This window comes from Aotus nancymaae, unplaced genomic scaffold (assembly GCF_030222135.1).
Source record: "Aotus nancymaae isolate 86718 unplaced genomic scaffold, 86718_ANA_hifiasm-v0.15.2.pri h1tg000007l, whole genome shotgun sequence".
NCBI lineage: Eukaryota > Metazoa > Chordata > Mammalia > Primates > Aotidae > Aotus > Aotus nancymaae.
The window spans coordinates 4,148,502-4,168,679 of NW_026988418.1; the positions used below are offsets into that span (position 1 = coordinate 4,148,502).

Consider the following 20,178-nt stretch of genomic DNA (forward strand, 5'->3'; position numbering starts at 1 on the left):
GAGTGTACGTGAAATAAATAAAGCAGTTGGGTCTAGTCTGGGGACAGCTGGTGGTTGGGATAACTCTCCACAAGGATGACTTTGGAGATTGGAGACCCCTGGAATCAGGAGTGGATGATCTAGCTGGCTTCCTTGCAGCGCAGGTCTGCAGAGGCCACAAGGGGGCAGCATGCAGCCCTCACCTGCATCTCTGGGAGGTGCCCTGTCCTCATCCCAACTGGAGATAATTCTAGGAACTAGTGGGAGTATGACTGTCCCCTTTCTTAACCCCTTCCTGATAAGACCCTCTCACCCTTTGAAGGAGGGTCCTCCCTAGGATAACCGTGAGGGCTGGAAACTACCCTCTGCAGAGTATTGCCTCAAGGTAGGTGGTCAGATTTTAATAAGGACTTTCTGACAGCTCAAGTTGGTTCAAGGTCCTTCTTATCTCCCCAGCTTTGTTTCTTTTTGCTCTCCTCTCTCCCACCACCTCCTGTACTCTATGCTTCTGTCACACCCAATTACTCACTGATTTCTGAACTTACCTCCACATTTTCAGAATATGCTAGCTACAATGCCTGAAATGCCCTTTTACTTCCTTTTTCACTTATTGAGCTCCTATACATCCGTCAAGACCCAATTTAAATGGCCTTTGCTGAGAAAACTTCTAATTCCTGGGCCAGAGTCGACAAAGACCTTTTCAGTGCTCCCATTCGAACTTCTACAGCCTCTATTATTAGAGCTCATCTCCAGTCACTCAGCAGATGTTTCTTTGGCACCTTCTGTGTGTCAGACTTTGTTTTAAACATTGTGAATACAGCTTAAAACAAGTCTGACTTCTCTGCTACCATAGGACTTATATTGAAGATTGGGTTGAGGGCGGGAGTTGAGTTGGGAACGGGGGAGAGAGACAAACATAAGACCAAGTTAGCCTCTGAAGAAACGCCCTGTCCCTCTGTTGGTGTTTTCTGGTTTGGGCTGTCTTCCTCACAGGTAGTCCTCCAGGCCAGGGTCATTTCTGCACCTCCGGAGCGCAGTCCAGAGCCTGGCACCAAGAGGGTAACAGTTACTGATGAGCGAGTGTGAACACAAACCCATCCTTGACACTGCACACATTCCCACCTCTGCTCATCTGCTCTAACCGTGACATTTTTTTGTTGTTAACAATTTTTTATTGAGCTCTGATAATATGCCAGGCAGGAGTGTTCAGTGGAGATTATCATTTCAAGATATTTCTGTCTAGGAAAATATGTCTAAGGCCGAGTGTGGTGGCTCATGCCTGTAATCCTAGAACTTTGGGAGACTGAGGTGGGAGGATCACTTGAAGCCAGGAGTTTGAGACCAGCCTGGGGAACATGGTGAAACCCCATCTCTACAAAAAATACAAAAATTAGCCAGGCGTGGTGGCACATGCCTGTAATCTCAGCTACTTGGGAGGCTGAGGAGGGAGGATCGCTTAAGCCAGGGAGGATCACTTGAGCCCAGGAGGCAGAGGTTGCAGTGAGCCAAGATTGTGTCACTGCACTCCAGCTTGGGCAACACAGTGAGACCCTGTCTCAAAAAAGCAAAGAAAATACGTCTAAAGCTTGGTACTCACGGATTCTCATTTCACCTTCACATCCGTGTTAGGTAGGCATTCTCCCTATTTTATAAGCAAGAAACGGGGGCTCAAAAATGTTAAGATATTACCCAAGGGCACCAGCTGGTTGACTGGAGCCAGATGCTCCTAGAAGCCTCCTGTCCCAGCTGGCCTAGCCCGCATGGGTTTGGTCACCTCCATTTATGATGATTTTCCTATAAAGAATGAACTCCCCTTCCCACCAACTCCTGGGTAGGGACCTAGCCTTTGTCCCTCAGCTCCAGCCATCTATAGGCCTCAGCGAGGTGGCATCTGACCTCCCCTCCGGAGCCGGGCTGCTGGTGTCTTCCCCAGCTTGGGTGTTGTTCTACTGCCATGGCTCAGGAAGAGGGGACAGGACAGTAAGGCTGGCAATCAGTAGGGAAGAACCTGAGCTGGGCCAGGCTGGGCTGGGCTCCTGAGTCTGGCTGGTGCTGAGGAGAGGTCTGAAACAGTCCGGCCTCCCTCCAGTGCCTGAGCCTCCAGCCCCACCACCCCCTCTTTAGAGTCCTGGCCCTGCGCTGTGCCCATCATCTCTGTGAACTCCCAGCCCCTCCCCCAAGCTCCTGTTCCTCTCTCTTTCTGGGAAGGTCTGTGGAACAGAAGCTTTCTAAGATCTTGTGTGTGTCAAATGTCTTGATTTTGAAATTTAAGTGACAGTTTGGCAAGGTATGGAATTCTAGGTTCACAATTATTTGCCCTCAGCACTCTGAAGATATGATTCCATTGTCTCTTGGCATCTGTTGTTGCTGATGAGAAGTTTACTGTCAACTCAATTATTGGACCTTTGTAGATAAGCCATCTTTTCTCTCTGTTGGCTGTTAGAATTTCTGTTTATTCTTGATATTCTACACTTTGACTACAAGGTGTCTAGATAGAGTTCTGTTTTCTAAGATATCTTACTAGGTAGTCTGTGGACCTTTTAAATCTAGAAATTCATGGATTATTTTTGGCAAGTTTAGTCACTCTTTCTGGTATCTCTTTTTGAAACCATTAATGCATATTCTAGAGTTTCTCATTCAATCTTCTATGTCTCTTTTCTTTCATCTGTCTAATCTCTTTATTCTGTGCTTCAGTCTGAAGGATTTCCTCAGTTCTAGCTTCTAATTCATTACTTCTCTTCAGATACATTTAATAACCTATTTATTGACTTTTTAAAAAATGTTAGTGACTTTAGTTTTCATTTCTAAAATTTCTATATCTGTTCATTTCTGCTACATGTTTCTATTTGATAACTTTCTATTCTTGTTTTGTAGATGCTACTTCTTCCTTTATCTTTTTGATGATTTTAACTGTATTAAATTTCCTTTCAGATTGCTTCATTATCTCTAGGTCTTTATGTATAAATTCTCCCATGAGAGGTATATCTCTCAAGATACGGTGCTTCTATTCTATTATGGAACTTATCCTTCAGATTATTTTCAGCACATTTTCCTGACCGTGGCCTGGGATATGGAGACCACCCTAAGGGAAGATTTCTCAGTTGTATGTGCCTAAGCCACGTGGACGTGCACCACCCTCAAATCAGCTCTTATAACAGTATCTTGGTTTGAAGTTTTTGCATGGCCTGGATATCAGATCCTGAGCCAAAACCCATGTGGACAGGCTAAGGTGTCACACTCATATGAGTCCTCTTTCTGCTTAAAGCCAGGGGCCAGGCAGCTAGTAGACAGAGATTTTAATCCTGTTCATGGCAGGCAGCACTTTCCCAGACCCAGCTTTAAGCAGAGAGAAAGCCTACTGTTGCCCCTGCCATTGGTGAGGTTGGCAACTATACTTCCCACCCTCCAACCCCTCCTCAGAAATACACCTTGAATTCCTGCTTGCCACCTCTCATTTATGCCCTTACACAATTCCCCATTCTTGCTTTTGAAGCTTGAATATGTACTTTTTTGTTTTGATTATCAGCTGGGCATCGTGGCGCACACCTATAATCCCAGCAATTTTGGAGGCCAAGGCTGATAGATCACTTGAGGCCAGGAGTTCGAGACCAGCCTTGCCAACATGGTAAAACCCTGTCTCTACAAAAAATATAAAAATTAGTCGCATGGTGGTACACACCTGTATTCTCAGCTACTCGAGAGGCTGAGGCAGAGGATGGCTTGAACCCAGGAGGCAGAGGTTGCAGTGAGCCAAGATCACACCACTGCATTCCAGCCCGGGTGACAGAGCAAGACTTGATCTCAAAAAAAATTTTTTTTAAATTATTTAGCATTTATCTTGCTTTGCACGTCTAATATTTCAAAAAGGAGGAACTTAATAAGTGTTTAATCATTGTTACTAATTACTGCAAGGATATATTTTTAAAAAGAAGAAAAGTATAAATAATTTATATAAAAAAAGAAAAAAGGACAGTGTTTAAGCAAGCTTGACCTGGGAGTCCTGGTCTCTGAGCCTCCCATCCCTGTCACTGAGTCTGTAGCCTCTCTTTGGAGCCCCCATTCTCCTCCCTGAATCCCATCTCCCTTACCAAGTTGTCATCCACTTTCTGAACCCCCTTTCCTGCTACTCAGTCTTCAGCCCCTCCTACTCCCATCCTCTCCCTCCCTGAGCCCTTGTCCAAGTTTCTCCCGCCAGGGGAGCATGGAAGTTCTTTTCCACTGCACACTCAGCAACTCAGAAAAGTCCTTCCTTTTCATTTTTCAGCCAACTCCACTGTTCCAGTGGTTCTCACCGAGAACATGGAGTTAACCAGCAGGAACACAGCACTGTTGCCTTCAGCGTGGTCTTCCAGGGGTAGAGGTTAAGGAGGAAGAATCCTGAAGGCAGAGGGGGAGCCCTGCAGGAAGGGAGGGCTTGGACCTTCGTTTCCATGCCCCTTTCTCCCTCTGTGTCTCCTCCCTGTGGCCCCCTCCAGCCCTGAGGATCAATGAATGGGGGTTCACTTTCACTGAGCTCAGCAACACTGCTCTCTCCCCACTTCCTGTGGCTCTGAGCTGACTGGCCTGCTTGGTCTAGGCTGGGGGCAGGTCAGTGGCACACCCAGATCTTGGAGAAAAGAAATTCCTTGGGCCCTTCCTTCCAGCACCTCTCGTCTGCTGGATGGGCTAAGTCTCTTGTCCTTTCTGGGCTGCATAGGGAAAAGGCAGAAGGCCTTCTCTCATGCTTCCTCCTGCCCTCAGTAGAGGTGGGTTCTCAGAGGTCAAAAATGTGATGCCATCACTCACTGAGCACTCTCCACTCTAATCCCCTGCTAGGAAGCCTTCCTAGATTGAAAGGAGCTGCTAGGACCAGGGAGTTCCCAAAGCATCTCCCTGCTCCACCTCCAACATGTACCTGAAGAGCAGCCCCCTGCATAGTCTCTAAGTTTCTCATGCATTATTGCATTCAGCCCTGATAGCCAGGGAAGGTGGGGAAGAGGTGGAGTGACTTGCCCAAGGTCCCCAGTAGTCCACAGGTGGAGCTAGGGCTGGAAGCCCAGCCATGACGTGTAGTTCAGGGCTCTTTCTGTCCCTGGCACTGCCAATCTCCCTGGGTGCTGATGCCTCCCACTTCACCCATCCTGGGCTCTCTCCTAGGGAGCCACAGCCTCTGCAGCACGTCCAGCCTCAGGGCCTGGCTGGGCTCCCTGTTTCTTATCAGGCCAACTTGGACCCTTCAGCCTGGCATTCAAGTCCTCCTGCGCCCCCCTGGCTAAGCTTGCTCTTCCAAATGCTCTGTAACATCCTCCCATCCCAACACACACACACACACACACACACACACACACACACACACATTACAGTAGCACCGGGGTGAATTAAGAGCTATACAAGGCAAGTCTCTTGACTGAGCCTCAGTCTTCTTGACTGTAAAATGGGACTGTGAACAGTATTACCGCACAAAGTTGTCGGGATGCTGAAATAGATGATGCAGGTAAAACTGTCCTGCACAAGGCTTAGGATTTAGTGCAGGCCTCATTCATGGTAGCTGCAGGCATTATTGGTTGTACTTCTCTGCATCTCTCCCCATCCTCCCCACTCCTGTCCCCAAGAAAACTCCCTCTGTCATTGCCTGTGGAGACTTCTCCCTCCTCTGACCTCTAGCAACCCTTGGAGCTGTAAGAAAGTCCAGGGTCAGGTGACTAGCAGGCAGAGAGATTTTAGGAGGCAAGTGGGTGGAACCCAGGCTTCCTCACCTCAACTCAACTAGCGCACCTCTGCTCCAAAGCTTTGTACGTAAGATTTTGTCTATAAAAAGGATTCCATTGCTGATAAATTCTAAAAATCACTGACTTAAACCACCCCACTTCCCACTCCAGGAAAGGAACCTGAGCCCTTGATTGACCTGGGGTCACAGTGGGAGTCACTGACAGGGCTTGAGCCTAGCCTGAGAGACCGTAGTCCTAGCCACTTCCTGCCCTCCATCCTTTCAGACCCAGAAGTTTCATCCCTTAGCATGAGTAAGTTCTAGAGAACAAGGATTGGCCGTGTGTGGTTATCCTCAGCTCCCAGCACCCAGTGCCCAGCAGGCAGGTAGGTGCCAGTGAGTGGACAGCACAGGTCACAGACAGTTCTGGGGGTCACCAATAGGCTGTGTGGACTTAGGTGAGTCCCTGCGCCTCTCTGAGCCTCAGCTGTCTTAAGCAAGGTGCTGCTCTCTGGCCCAAAAGGGACTGGGGTTGGCACACAGATGGTGCTCAGCAAATGGCAGCACTCATCCTCCCACCCTTTCTCTCAGTCAATACTTGCTCCATTGATGGATGATGGGGACAGTGATGAATTACAGGAGATCTTGGAGCCCTGCCCATTTCTTGCACAGATGGGGAAACAAGCCCAGGGCGGGGAAGGGACTTGCCCAGGTGGGAGTGAGTGTCAGTGAGTGCATCTCCTCAGTAGGGCAGGGAAGTTTTCTCAGTGTTACCAGGGCAGAGACAGGGCTTGGGGGTGGAAGGGAAACTGCTGACGGTGGAGTCAGGGGAACAGGTGGGAGAGAGGGAAGGAGGAGGGTGGGGAATCACAGTGTCCAGTCTTCTCCAGCAGAGGGGCCATTTGAGGGAGCCTGAGACAGCTGTTTGCTCAGAAAAGTGTCTTAGTCACTAAAGGCTGCAGTGGGGAAAGTCCATCCTCCCAGTCATGTCCTGGCAATCCGGATGGGGGCAGGAAGGCCACCCGGTGACCCTCAGAGTGGCCACCTGTCCTCTCTGAACTGAACTTTCTCCTCTGGCCCTTCCACTCCTCCATGTGCACACACATGCCAAGTAAATTTGCTGTGACCTTCTGGAACCGTCTTCCCTGTCCCTCTCACCCCTTAGGAAGAGTTCTGTGTCCCTCCATTACCCATACGCCTGCAGGAGAAACAGGCCTCTATGCCCTATGAAAGTCCCTCCTGAAAGCTAACTTCCATCCCTCTGGCTGCAACCACAGTCTCTTTCCTCTTTCTGCTGCCTTTGAGCAGGTAATCTGGAGCTGGAGTTGGGAATGATGAGACACTCTCCCTGTAGTGAGGGCTCCTCACAAGGTGGGGAAGGGACCTTTGTAGTCCCCCAGCTGGGAAGAGAGCCATGGGATCCAGAGGTGATGCTGAGCTTAAAGATTAGATTTCCCAGAACAGACCCAGTTTCAGATATTCTGGTGTTAAAGGCAACCTGAATTCAAGTTCTATTTCTGCTATAGAACAAGAGCCTCCAAAAGACCCCCTAGAAACAGCCCCAGGGCCCTTGCAACTGCGTTCCTGCACACCTTTCATGTCCCAGACCTTAGTCCCATCCTCCAGGATCCATGATTGAGAAGAACCCGCCAGGTGGTTCCACAGAGGGAGGACAGTGCCGCATATTTTGGGGGTGCCATCTTCAGCTCATAGAATATGGCTTAACTCAACCCAGGCACTGCATCCATAGTGGGGCCTTGGGGTTCAGAAATCATTCCCAGCTTCCAGTAGAGGATCCCGGCATAACCTGCCCAGGGGCACCAGGCTCTGGCCCTGGGCACACCTGGACCAGGAGCAGCAGAAGAGAGGTCAGACCCTAGAGGGCACCCCCGGCTAGGCAGAGGGGAAAGGATCACTATGGGGTAGGGGTGTGGGCCAACTGCCAAGCTCAGCTTAGAGCCCCCCCGCCAGGTCCCTGCAGCCCCCTCCCAGGCCGCCCATGGCCCTGCCTCCCTCCCTCACTGGCGCTCAGCAGATCAATGCTGCCTTTGCTGACAGCTGAGAATCGAGCTCGCCTACCGCCCCTTACCCCGCCCCTCCCGTTCGCCTTCGTCCCTCGAGATCCTCCCAGAGGAACCGGGAAGAATTTGCTGCGGAACGCTTACCCTGGGGCAGGGCCTGCGGAGGGAGCGGCTCGTGTGGCCGCAGCTTTCCATGGAGGAAGAGGGAAGGAGGATCGGGAAACCCAAGTTACCAAGCCTGTGCAGGGCCCGGGAAGGCTAAAGGAGAGGGGCTGCCCCCTACAGCCAGAGAGATGGAGGTTGGGCACTAAGGAAAACTTGCCCCTGGAGAGGGAGTGCCCTGGGACAAAGTCTCCCCTTTTCTGGCAGGGATTCTGCGGGCCTTGGGTAGGGGTGTGCGGCCCCGCTAAGGCTGGCTCAGACCTTATCTCCCAACACTCCATCTGCCCCAACCCGGTTTCCTGACCTGGGAGTGAGGCAAGGGAGCAGGCCCCTCCATTGGGGAGGTTCTGGGCCGGGCGGCTCTTCCCCCATCACGATGAAGGAATGCTCAGAGGTGGCAGTTGGTGGGGGGGGAAGATCGACACATCCAGGCCCATTGTGCTCCGCACACCCTGGTGCTGCCCAGCAGCCCGTGGGCTCCAGGCCTTTCAGGTAAGAGCAGGACAGCCGCCGCTGCTCACTCAGCCACACACAGCATTGGGCACCCTTTGAGCACCCGCACCACACACACAAGGCTCGACCCCGACGGACACACCTTATCCCTTTCGGACTCCACCTCCACCTTCACAGCCACCCGCACCGACCCACAGCTCACACCTCGCTGACTCCATCCCACCACCTGGCAGACCCACAGCACCCACCCGCACACACAAGTAGACGCCGCTCCACCCGTCCACACCTAAACTCCACGGGACACCGCGTCCCTTCCCCGGCCGCCCGCAGCCACAACTCCACACTCCACTTTCCACAAGCACACACTAAGCCTCCCACCCCCGGGCTGGCCTTGGGGGCCACACTGCCCCACTCAGGCGGGGCCACCACTTGCACGCGCCCGGCTTCCTGGCCCCCCGCTCTACCCCCGCTACGCTGTCCGTCCCGGGCACAAACTCGGCCGACCGTGCGCCCTGCCCCGCCGCCAGCTCCGCGCGTCCCCTCCCTCCGCCTCGCCTCGCTAGCTTGCTCCCTCCCGATTTGGGAAGGCGGCCGCGGGGCGGGAGGGGGAGGGGCGGGGCGGGGGAGGGTGACATGTGAGCGGCGCGCGCCGGCGGCAGGTGGAAAGGCGAGCGGCATGGAGCGCGTAATAAGAGAGTTGGAGTCGGAAAGAGCAGCCCCAGTCGCCGGGGAAGCGGGCGGTCAGTGCGGGCTCCGGTGGCCCCCAGGCTCCGAGCGCCCGCCCGCGGCCCCGGCTCGGCCCCTAGCCCCCGCCGCCCGCGCCCGCCCCGGGCCGACCCGCCGGTCCCGGGTCGGAGCCATGCGCCGCTGAGCGCCCCGAGCGCGCCCCCGCCCCGGACCGTGCCCGGGCCCCGGCCCCCCCAGCCTGGCGCCGCCCATGGCCGAGGCCCCCCCGCGCCGCCTCGGCCTGGGCCCCCCGCCCGGGGACGCCCCCCGCGCCGAGCTGGTGGCGCTCACGGCCGTGCAGAGCGAACAGGGCGAGGTGGGCGGGGGCGGCTCCCCGCGCCGCCTCGGCCTCCTGGGCAGCCCCCTGCCGCCGGGCGCGCCCCTCCCTGGGCCGGGCTCCCGCTCGGGCTCCGCCTGCGGCCAGCGCTCCTCGGCCGCGCACAAGCGCTACCGCCGCCTGCAGAACTGGGTCTATAACGTGCTGGAGCGGCCCCGCGGCTGGGCCTTCGTCTACCACGTCTTCATGTGAGTTTGCGACCCCGCGCCCCTCCGCGTGTCCCCCCGACAACCTGGCCTTCCGGGGTACGGCCGCCCCGCCCTGGCTCCGCCTTCGGCCCCCCTGCCTCAGGGCCGACCCTCATCTCTCTCCCCCGAGCCCTGAGCCCTGTTTCTGATCCCCTCGCTGAGTCCGACCCTAAGCCCTGATCTCCCAGGCCTGACCCCTGCTTGACCTCGCTTCTGACCTCCCTGCATCGAAGCTGCTTATTTCCATCCTGACCGCCAACCTCTGCTCCTCTGTCCCAGGTACTCCCCAAGGCCAGCTGCCTGCCCTCAGTCCGCTCGGGGAAGTCTGGGACCCCTGGAGTGGGCGCCCTTTTCCTCTTCCCCACCCTTGGCTCCCTGTGTCCCAGACACAAAGAGGACCCCTTGGCTTCCACACGCTTCTGTCACCTGCTCCCCAGCTCCGAGCTATGGAGGGCTCCCCTCGGGGATGCTCCTCTCCTCTTCTGTTCCCCTCCACCCCCGGCCAGTTGACTGTGGGTGTGTGGGGTTCCCCGTGGGCCACCTGGGCCCTGACACTCGCGTATGCTGTGTCCGACTTTATCTGTGTCTTCTCTCAGTCTTCCCCTCCACCCTCAACTTCCCAGTGGCAGCAGCGGCCGCCCTGCCTGCCCTGCCCTGCCCTGCCCTGCCGGCTCGGCCCAGCTCGCCTGCCTTGCTGGCCGGCAGCACCAGGCCTGGCTCTAAGCACCAGGGGAAAAAGAAAGAGGAGAGGGGTAGGTTTGGAAACATTGACGCTGCTGGGGCCCCATCCTCCCTCTCCTCAGGCTCCTACAACTTTCAAAAACACTGACCCCTCTTGGATGCAAAGAGTGAATTTTGGCAGCTCAGAGCTCAGTCTTGAGGGACGGCCTGGCCCAACCGGGAACATGAGAGGCCCCGCAGATATCAGTTGAAGGGCTGGGCCTGACACTGGGACGCTCAGAGGTGCCCGAGAGAGACCTCTGGTCCCTGGAAAATGTGTAGCTATTAATCCCTTTTTGCTGCTGCCAGAAAGAGCCCTTTGGCACTGGGGTCTCCTGGGTGGCCCACCTGCCTGCGCACCTGACTGTCCCACAGTCCTCCTGCAGGCCTGGCTGTCCCTCTGCCAGCCTGAGTTTCCACCTGTGTGCGAGTTGGCCGGTCTGCTCATCTCTTCACCTAACTGTCGGCAGTCCTTCTGCTTGCCTGTTTCCATCCGTCTGTGTGGCCCGTGCAGGTATCCGGGTGCCTGTCTCTGCATCTGCCTAGCCACCTGTCCACCTGACTGTCCACTCTTCCTCTGCCTGTCTTTTCCACCTGTCTCTGGGTCTGTCCTCCAGCCTGTCCCTCGGGTGCCTGCTGGCCTGCCTCTGCCCCATCTGAACTGGGCCCACAGAATTTCAGAGGTGAAGGGGAGGAAGATGGGGCACAGGGAGGGGCTGGGGAAGAGCACAGCATTAAGTGGATGGGGGTGGCAGCCTTGATTCTGTGCAGAGACCTGAGCTGGGCTAGGCCGAGCAGAGAGTTGAAATTGCTCAAGACGTGAGGTCAAACTCTGGTTCAGGGTCAACGGTTAGGAGTAGCCCAGCCCTTAGTGCCCAATGGGAGGCCTAGGATGAATATTCGTGGCTATAAAGAGGCCCTTTGGAGTGAGGAAGGCCCAGGGCTGGTGGAGTTAAGGGGAGATGTACTGCTCCTGAGGAGCAGCTGCAGGGCATCCACCTTGGGTGCCCAAGGAGGGTGAGACACCCCCCAGAGAACGACTGTGCCCTCCGTGGGCTCCTCTTGGAAAGTGACTTTTCCGAGGCATGACTGGGCCTGGGGAAGCCAATAGGGCTCTGAGGTGGGTCCTTATCATCCCCCAGGCTCAGCCTCAGCCCCCAAAAGGGTCAGTGGAGGTGAAGGACCCGCCTCCTGTCCCCTGGCCAGCTGCCGTTGTTGCCTCCTTTGAAAGGACCACTCCTTCCTCTCCAGGAGCTAAATCCATTGGCACCTTTGCCCCACATCCTGCCCTTTCTAGATGCCAGGAAATGCCCTCTCCAGGGCCGCGCTTGTCCTGACCACTTGTCCCTCGGAGCCCAGGGCCAGGACATGCCTTGGGAGCTCGGGGGAGGAAGTGTGGTGTGAAAGCGCCCTGGTGTTTAGTGATCTCAGGGAATTGGTCACCCATCTTAGAGGTGAAAGAGGGTGGAGGTGTCGGGAGCCCCACCTCTGGTGTGCTCTGTGACCTTGGGTGGATCGCTGGGCCTCTCTGAGCTTTAGGTCTGTAGGTCAAAGTGGATAGAAACCCCAACCTTGTGGCCTCTCTCTTGGATGAGGTAATGGAGTGGGAAAGAGCTTGGTAAGCTGCAGGGGCCCATCTGAGTGTGAGAGATGATTGTTATTATTGGGGTTGGGGGTGGGGGCCCACACTGAAGGTCTCTCTTGTTTTTGAGGAGCTCCAGATGTGGGGTTTCTCAGTCACACTTCGGGGTCTTGCCAGGAAGTACTTCCTGCTGTTGGACTCAGCCCGCCCGCTATACTTTTAGTCAAATCTTTTCTCCTCTTCCCAATCTCAGTGGCAGCCCAAGTGAGGGGAGTCCAGGAAGTGCTGTTAGCTAGCACCTCCTTCCCAGAGATGTACTGTGGCAGGAGGGGCCCCAGCAGAAGAGCCTGCAAGAGGGGCTCTGGGCAGGGCTTGGTGGCCCTGGCCTGTAATCCCAGCACTGTGGGAGGCTGAGGTGGGAGGATCGCTTGAGCCCAGGAGTTCTAGACCAGCCTGGGCAACATGGTGAGACCCCGGACTCAATGAAATTTAAAAATCAGCCAGGCATGGTGGCGTACGCCTATAGTCACAGCTATTTGGGAGGCCGAGGTGGGAGGATCTCTTGAGCCCAGGAATTCTAGGCTATTGTGAACTGTGACTGTGCCACTGCACTCCAGCCTGAGTGACAGGATGATACCCTGTCTAATTAAAAAAGAGAGAGAGAGAAGGGCTCAGGAAGGAGGGAGCTGGGGTGAGAGGAGCCCATATGCCCAAGGGTACACTTCCCTCTCGTCTGCCAGCTGGGCCCTTCTGGGCCCCACATAGAACCTGCATCTTTCTGGCTCCTAGAGGTGGGAGATTGCCTGGAGCACAAGACCAGATTCTGCCTGACTTGTGGCAGCTGGGACCTCTGGGAAGAGCGGATTGCTGACTCCTGTCTTCTCCTGTTGGGATCCAGAATGAGGGGCCACTGGGCCCGTGTCTCTAGACCCTCAGTCTGGTCACCAAGCCCCAGCCCCCTCCTACGCCCCAGTCCCTGATTTAAGCCCTCAAGCTTTCACAGACCCTGCTCTCTGAATTTTAAGCAATACCACCTTAGGGCCCATCCTGCTCACTGAGCCCTTGGGGGTAATGCTCGCTGCCCGCTTGTTGCCCCTCTTGAAGGCAACTCCAGCTTTCCTTGAAGTCAGAAGGCTGGAGGGGCTTAGCAAGACCCTATCTTCCTCCATCTTCCCCCAGCCACCATGAGCCGCGTGCCTGCCGCTCCCAGCCCCCAGCGTCAGCAGACTTTCTCTATGTGAAGGTTTGCGGCTCTGTAAACATCCTCCTTCAGCCTTGTCCCTGGGGTCAGAAGCTGTGGGAATGGGGAGGGGAGGAGGTGGCGGCAGCTTCTGGGGCCCTCAGACTCCTAACCCCAGTGCCCCCTAACCTCCCATCCCGGCCATCTGAGAAAGAGCATCGCCTGGCTTGGAAATCATCCCAGCAAAGGGTCCCCGGAACCCTCAGGCATCCCCGATAGGTCAGTGGGTCCTCACGTTTTGACAGCCCCATTTTACTTGTAAGAAAACTGAGGCTCTGGAGACCAAAATCACGTGGGAAATGAGTAGCAGAAACAGTGGACCAGACCCCAGGACTCCAGCTTCCCCGTCCGGGGCTGTTCTCTCCTGGTGGCCCTGGGCTTGGCTCTCGGAGTCTGAACTGAAATCTCTGGTCGTATGTGCGGCACCAGCTATGCACAGGGCACCTCGCTGAGCTCTCTCTAAACCGGTCTCATTGTGTCCTTCTACAGCCTTGTGAGGTGGGCACTGTTATCCTCCTCATTTGACAGATGGGGAAACTGGGACTCAGCAGAGGCCACCCAGTTCATGTACAAGAGCCTCAGGCCGGAGCGGGGGCTGACTGGGAGCCGTTGCTCTTGGCACCACAGCCTCAGCCAGCCGCACCCCAAGCCCGGGCTCCTCAAGAGCAGCAGTCCTGTGCCATCTGTCCGTCCATCCCCAGCACCCTGCATGCAGTCAGCAGGGGGTGGGCAGTGATGGCCTTTTGTGGAATTGAGTGGAAACTGCCAGCCTCTCCCAGTGCAGCCACGTTTTAGTTGTAGACCCATGTCACTGCTGCGTGCCTGTCTGCATGTCTCGCACATGCACTCACTGCAACATCGACATGCATGCACAACACACACGCAGCGTCCATCCAACAAAGGGAGTTCTGGTTTACAGCTGCCCCTACTTCCCTGACTTCACCGACACTCACCGTAGACACGCACCCGGGTCTGTGGCTCCAGCCCAGACCCCTAGGACAGAACAAAGCTTGCTCCTGTCTTTGAGTTTTTGCCTTCACCTGTACACAACTGCAGGGCTCTCCTTGCGGGTCTCTGTGTATTTCTGTAGCCACCTTGGAGGGCAGCCTCAGCACCGTGGAGGAGCGGGTGGCTGGCTTTCTAGAACTTCGCTGGCCTTTGCTCCTCCTGGAGGGCCCTTGGAGGGTCCTTCCATCTGACCTTGTGGTGTACTGCTGGGTACACCAAGACACAGAAAGGGGCAGCTCCTCATCCAAGGTCACGCCTAGTGAGTCAGTGCCAGGAACCCAAGCTTTTTGTCTCCCGGATCAGGACTTTAGATAATGATTTTCCTAACCCCAGCCAATAGGGGAGACGGATGCTCTAAGAACTTTGCCTTGTGATTGGGAAAGTCTTTGAGTGTGACCCAAATTTTTTGTGCTGCTGTTTTTCAGCCCCAGTCCTTTTGCTTGGTCTTTGTAAGAAGCTGGGGAGACCATCCGGTTGTTACACTGCCTTCCTCCTCCCTCTTGCATCCCCCCTCACACTCCTTTGCCTCCTTCTTCTGGAGTTCTTTGGTGTCACTGGGGCAGGTTCAAGCTCTCACCATCTGCCCACCCCACCCCAACTCCATAGCACGTTCATTCTTCCGTTGAAGACGGCTTGCTGAATGCCTCACTTCAATCCCTATTGCTGCTGAAGCCCTTATCCTTGGGATACTGGGGCCAGGAGTGTTTCAAGAGGTGATTATTCTTGGGCTGATGGCAGCACTTTGAGTGGATGATTAATTTCGGGCTCTCTGAGCCAGTCAAAGGAGCTGGAACTGCCTGGGAGCAGGGAAAGAGGAAGGCCGAGGCCCTGCCCCTGCCCACAAAGGAGGCTGCTGGGGAACTTCCCAGACTCCCTCCTACCTCCCTAGCACCAATGTGGATCTCTAGGGAAGGTCCGATCTTCTTTGAGCTCCCCAGCAGGGAATTCTGCGCGTCTGCCCTAGGGGCAGCTCCTAGTGTGGGAGTTGAGAGGTTAGGGGTGGGGAAATAGCAGGGACCGTTTCTCCAGAAGCTGCCCTGCAGGGAGCAGAGAGCATGGGCTCCGAGGCTGACAGATCTGTGTTCCTTCCTGGTTCTAGCCTTAGCAGTCATGTGTCCTTGGGCAAATTAACCTAACCTCTCTGGGCTTCAGTTTTCTCAACTGAAAAATGGGAATAATCATAATACCTCCCTCTAAGATTGTCAGGACTGGATGAGATAAGGCACCGGACACTACTGGGCACTGTTAACCATGATCATTACTGTTATTATGCTGTGATCACTGTCCTCATTCTCCTCCTCTGGAGAGAGGAGTGGCAGGTGTGCTGGGCTCAGCACGGTGAGTGTGTCTGGGCGTGCTCTGGAGAGTAGGAGCTGTGTCTGCCTGTGTCCACGGGAGCTGAGGCTGTGTCTTTTCAAAAGTCTCGAGTGGGCCCTGCCCATTGGAGTGTCTGACTTACATTCTCTCGTGTAACCCTCACAGCCATCATATAAGGTAGGTGCTGTCTTCCTCATGTCACAGTTGAGCAAAGTGAGGCTAGGTCAGGGGCCATCACCCAGCTCGGGAATGGACCCCAGCCTGGCTGTCTAGAGTGCTCATTGGTTTGTTTCTTCCTTCATCTGACAAACAGTTACAGAGCATCAGCTCCGTACCAGGACTAGGGAGCCAGAGGGAGCCAGACCATGCCCATGGCCTGCCTGGCAGGGTAGGGGATTGGAGGGCACTGTGAGGAGGTCGCAGAGTCTGCCAGGACCACTAGGCTGCCTCTTCTCCCAGGGAGACGTTTGGAGAGAGGTCTGGTCTGTGTGCAGCTGTGAGTGTGTCTGTGAGTTATGGGGAGGATGGTGTATGCCAGAGGCCATTGTGTGTCTGAGTTTGGGCCTCTTGGTCCAACCTGGCAGCTGGCCTAGCCCCAGGGAGATAAAAGTAGAGCCATGACGCCCAGAGAGACAGCCAGGGACTCCTGGGAGAGGAAGGCACTCTCCCACTCTTGCCTGAGCAAATCGTTGCGGGGAATGAGGGCAAGGAATCCTAAGGGAGATTGAGAAATCTCAGTCCCAAGCTTACTGGGAAGGTGCCCACCCCCACTCCACCCCAGTTCCTGAGCCTCGGTATCTTCTTCTGCAAAATGGGCCTAACAGGAAAGTGGACCTCTCAGGGCTGCCTGGCACACAGTCATGCCGGGTGAATGAGAGAAACTGCTGTCTCAGGACCTTGAACTTCATAGGGTGGCGGGTAGGGAGCTCTCTTCCAGCATGGGCAGGATGCCACTTCACAGGGCACTCAGGAGGCTGCCCGCCCCCAGTAGAGGCTCTGAGGGGCTGGAGAGAGGGTGCTGAGCAGACCTCAGGGGCTACACAGAGCCCCCAGGACTCCAGGCTCCTGGGCAACCCTGTCCCTGGGGCAGGAGCTGCGTGCCCTGGGGGTTGGCACAGGGGAGGGGTGAGGAACAGGAGAGCAGCCCCAGGCAGCAGACTAATTGGGCTGGGAATCCATGGGCAGTGCCTGAGAGAGGGAGACGAAAGGAGCTTAATGATTCCCTCCCTCCTCACCCCCCACCCCCAGAGATTTGGGGAACACTGGGTGGAGCGGGTTCTCTAGCCTAAGGCTGCAGGGAAAATCGTAAGGCACACTCTCCTGAGACTCCTTGGACACCCAGGCCGGGAAGGTGGGACTGGAGGGAAGCTGACTGGAGATAAATGGAGCATGGTTCCCATTGAAGCAGAAGAGATGGAGGTCAGACAGCAGGAAGGACTGCCCAAGAACCAGGAGGTGAATGAGATTCCCTGGGGTATTGTTCCAAAAACTTGGAGACCCCTGTCCAACTGGGCTGGACAGCATTTACTCGAATTGTCCCTATCAAGCAAGGAATGGCTCCCTACTCCCACAGTGCAAATGATGGAGGGGGATGCCTGTTCCCTTTGAGCCCAACTTTGGTGGGGGGTGGGGTGAGGGTAGGGATCACATCGGGTACCCACTGGCTTTTGGGCAGTGGTGGGAGGGTCAGGCCACTTCTCCTTCCCTGCCGCTTCTCTCTGGGAGCCTCAGGCCCGTCCAGGTTGCTGTCTTTGGCTTTATTTTTTGCTGGGCTTGGCTGTCCCCCGGGAGGGGAGGGGGCAGGGAGAGAAAGAGGGAAAGCAGGAACAGCTTTGTCAGCACAATCTCAGGCGCCTTCACTCCTGCCCATCCTGGCCCGGCTGCCACTCTCTACTGGAGGTACCAGCCCCTGGGCACAGTAGGGATTCAGACCCCTTGGAACTTCCTCCCTTAGAGGCAGGACCAGCAGGTCGAGAATAGGCCTTTATTCTCCCATCCTCTCTCCATGTATCCCTGCTATACAGAACCTCAGGTCTCAGAACTGGAGCAGATCCATGGGCTTCATTTCACAGATGGGGAAACTGAGGCTAGAGGGGACCTGGTGGCTCAAGGATACAGCCCACATGTGGGCCTTTTCCACCTTCCCTCCTTATACTGGAGTAACATGGGAGAAATGCTGCCTCCCTGCTGCCCATTCTCTGGGTGAATTCATTCATTCATCTCATTTTCCAGCCTCTGGGGATTGGTGGCAGTCTGGTGGGAGAGACAGGGAATGGGGAGAGGACAGTATGGCCCATGGCCCAGCAGAGGGAGGGAGGTAGAACCTGGGGATGCATAGAGGCTGGCTGGGGTATCAGTCCCTGCCCTCCATGCTCTGTATCCTAAAAAAACAAATAAATTTGCCCTATTTTACAGACAGGGAGATTAAGGCATAAAGAAGTTAACGACTTGCCCAAAGTCAACAGAGCTGACAGGTGTTAGAGGCAGGATTCGAACCCAGCATGTGCCTCTCTGGGATGCATGCATTTAGCCAATCTACCATGCTGCCCCCCGCAAGGGGCCCCAGTGGAGCCTTTTTTTTTTTTTTTTTTTAAGGCAGAGTCTCATTCTCACCCAAGCTGGACAGTATTATCACTGTCTCAACCTCCTGGGCTCAAGTGATCCTTCCATCTCACCCTCCCAAGTTGCTGGGACTATAGGTGCACTCCAAGTCACTGTCTAGTTTTTAAAATTTTTTTCTGGAGACAGGGTCTTGCTGTGTTGTCCAGGCTGATCTCCAGCTCCCGGCTCAAGCCATCCTCTTTCAATCCTCTTGCCTCGGGAGCCACCATGGCCACCTGCTGGGTCCTTCTTCTTGAATGTACCCCCCTTGGCTTTCCTCAAACCAGCCTCTCTGGCTCTTTCCTCTTGGTTCCATCAGTAGCTCTGCCTCCTCTTTCTGCCCCTTGAATGCTGGGGCTTTGTCTCAAGTCCTCTTCTCTGTACATAGTTTCAGGGGATGGTCTCACACACTCCTACGACATCAGGGGCCACCCCTATGATGACAGCCTCCACCCTGCGCTTCCTGCCTGCTGACACCTCTCCTCCTCATCTCCTGCGCATCTCAAACTCAGCATCTGCCTACAAACCTGCCCTCCTTCCTCAGTCCACCTGACAGCGACTCCCCGACCCCCAGTGACCAAGTCAGAAACGCCCTCCACACAAGCATCCTTTGCTCCTCACCTGTGAAATGACTCACAGTGTCCCAAAGAATTGCGCTGTTCGGTGCTCCTGTACTTCTCATTCTACCTGCAACTCCCTCCCCTCTCCCGCCTGCTGCATCATCAGGCTAACTCCTATTCATCCTTCCAGTCCCAATTTGAGCACTACCTCTTCTTGAGAGTCCTCCCTGTCCCCATCACCCCCAGGCTCGACTGAGGGCCCTTCAGTGCCCCCAGAGCTCTGCTTACCCAGCCCTGTGTGTTCTTTGCTTTTCTGCATGGGACTGTGAGAACTGGGTGGGCGGGGGCTGAGCTGAGTTCTTGGCACGTGGTCAGCAATGAGTGAATGTTTGCTGAGTGAAGGATGAAGGTGGCATTGAGGCCAAGTAGTAAGGATGAGAAGGGTTTTGCCAACTAGAGAGAAGTGGAGAAAAGACCCTTCAGTCCTCTGTGTGGAGCACTGAGCTGCGGGTACTCAGGATTTTTATCCCAAGTGAGCTCCAGGTGGAGGGAACAGCGGAGCAAAGGCCTTGAGATGGGACTCCCTTCTCCTCACCCCTTTGCCGTGAGACCTGCAGAGTACAGAGCCTTGATTGACAGGCTGTGGAGGTGGGCCTTACCCTGCGGGCAGTTGGGAGCCAGATGCTGTGACAGGCCAGAGTAGGGCCACTGGATGGGAACCAGGGCTTGACTCTTCCTGAGCAAGTGCTCTGCAGACGTGAGGTCATCTGGTTCTTCCAGTACCTGCTGGGTAGCAGGCACTATTATTATTCCCATTTTGCAGACAAGAAACTGAGGCTCAGAGAAGAGAAATACCACATACTAAGTTACACAGCTTGTCTGTGGTTGAGTCAGGACTCAAACCCATGTCGGTGTCAGGGCTGAGTCTGAGCTCGACATGGTTCTCAGCCTCGCCAGCTGACCCAAGGCAGTTTTCAGTGGCCTAAGGCAAAACCGAGGAGAATAAGGATGGGGTGGCGATTCTTTCTTAAAGCTAAATTTATTCCATTTAAAGGACTGCCTTTTAGTATGAGTTGATGTCCTTTCTTTTATGAAATGATGGGCTGGGGAAAAAAAATGTCCTTACTTGGCGAAATAAAAAGTTGACAACCTTATGCAGTCCCCAAAGTGTTTTTGGAAATTTTACCGGTGGTGCGTGAAATCCGAGTCTGGACGCCAACCAACCCGGCTCCTCCCACTGAGTTGCGGAGCCAGAAGAGAGGGGAGTCTGCTGGGGACAGAGGGATCAGGGTACGGAGGAGCCTCAGGCCCTGCACTTTGAGGCAAGGACCCACCTAGGGCTCTTTTCTAAGATTGGGTTGGGTGGGTGGGTGGGTGGGGGACAGATCAGCCAGAATCAAGGGCTCACCCCTCAGTTAAAGGGGACTGGACCAGGAGGCGGCAAACTGGGGCTCAGCTCCTGCCTCTGCTTACTGGAGGCTGTGAGATGCTAGGCAGGTGACCCAACCTCTCTGAGGCACCAGCTTCCTTATACATAGAAGGACAATTGCCATCTCTCCCTGCTCACCTCACAGGCTGTCTCCTATGGCAAGTGCTTG

The 20,178-nt window shown here is 55.2% G+C and overlaps 1 protein-coding gene across 1 annotated transcript in view; it reads left to right on the plus strand.

Annotated features, from left to right (window-relative positions):
* The first annotated feature begins 8,931 nt into the window (after positions 1-8,931).
* The window catches only part of KCNQ4 (potassium voltage-gated channel subfamily Q member 4), a 57,957-nt gene continuing 46,710 nt past the window's right edge, over positions 8,932-20,178 (plus strand). Inside the window, exon 1 of the mRNA XM_021672125.2 lies at positions 8,932-9,552. Within this exon, the coding sequence (XP_021527800.2) occupies positions 9,239-9,552 (314 nt within the window). The 5' untranslated portion in view covers positions 8,932-9,238. The remainder of the gene's footprint in view (positions 9,553-20,178) is intronic.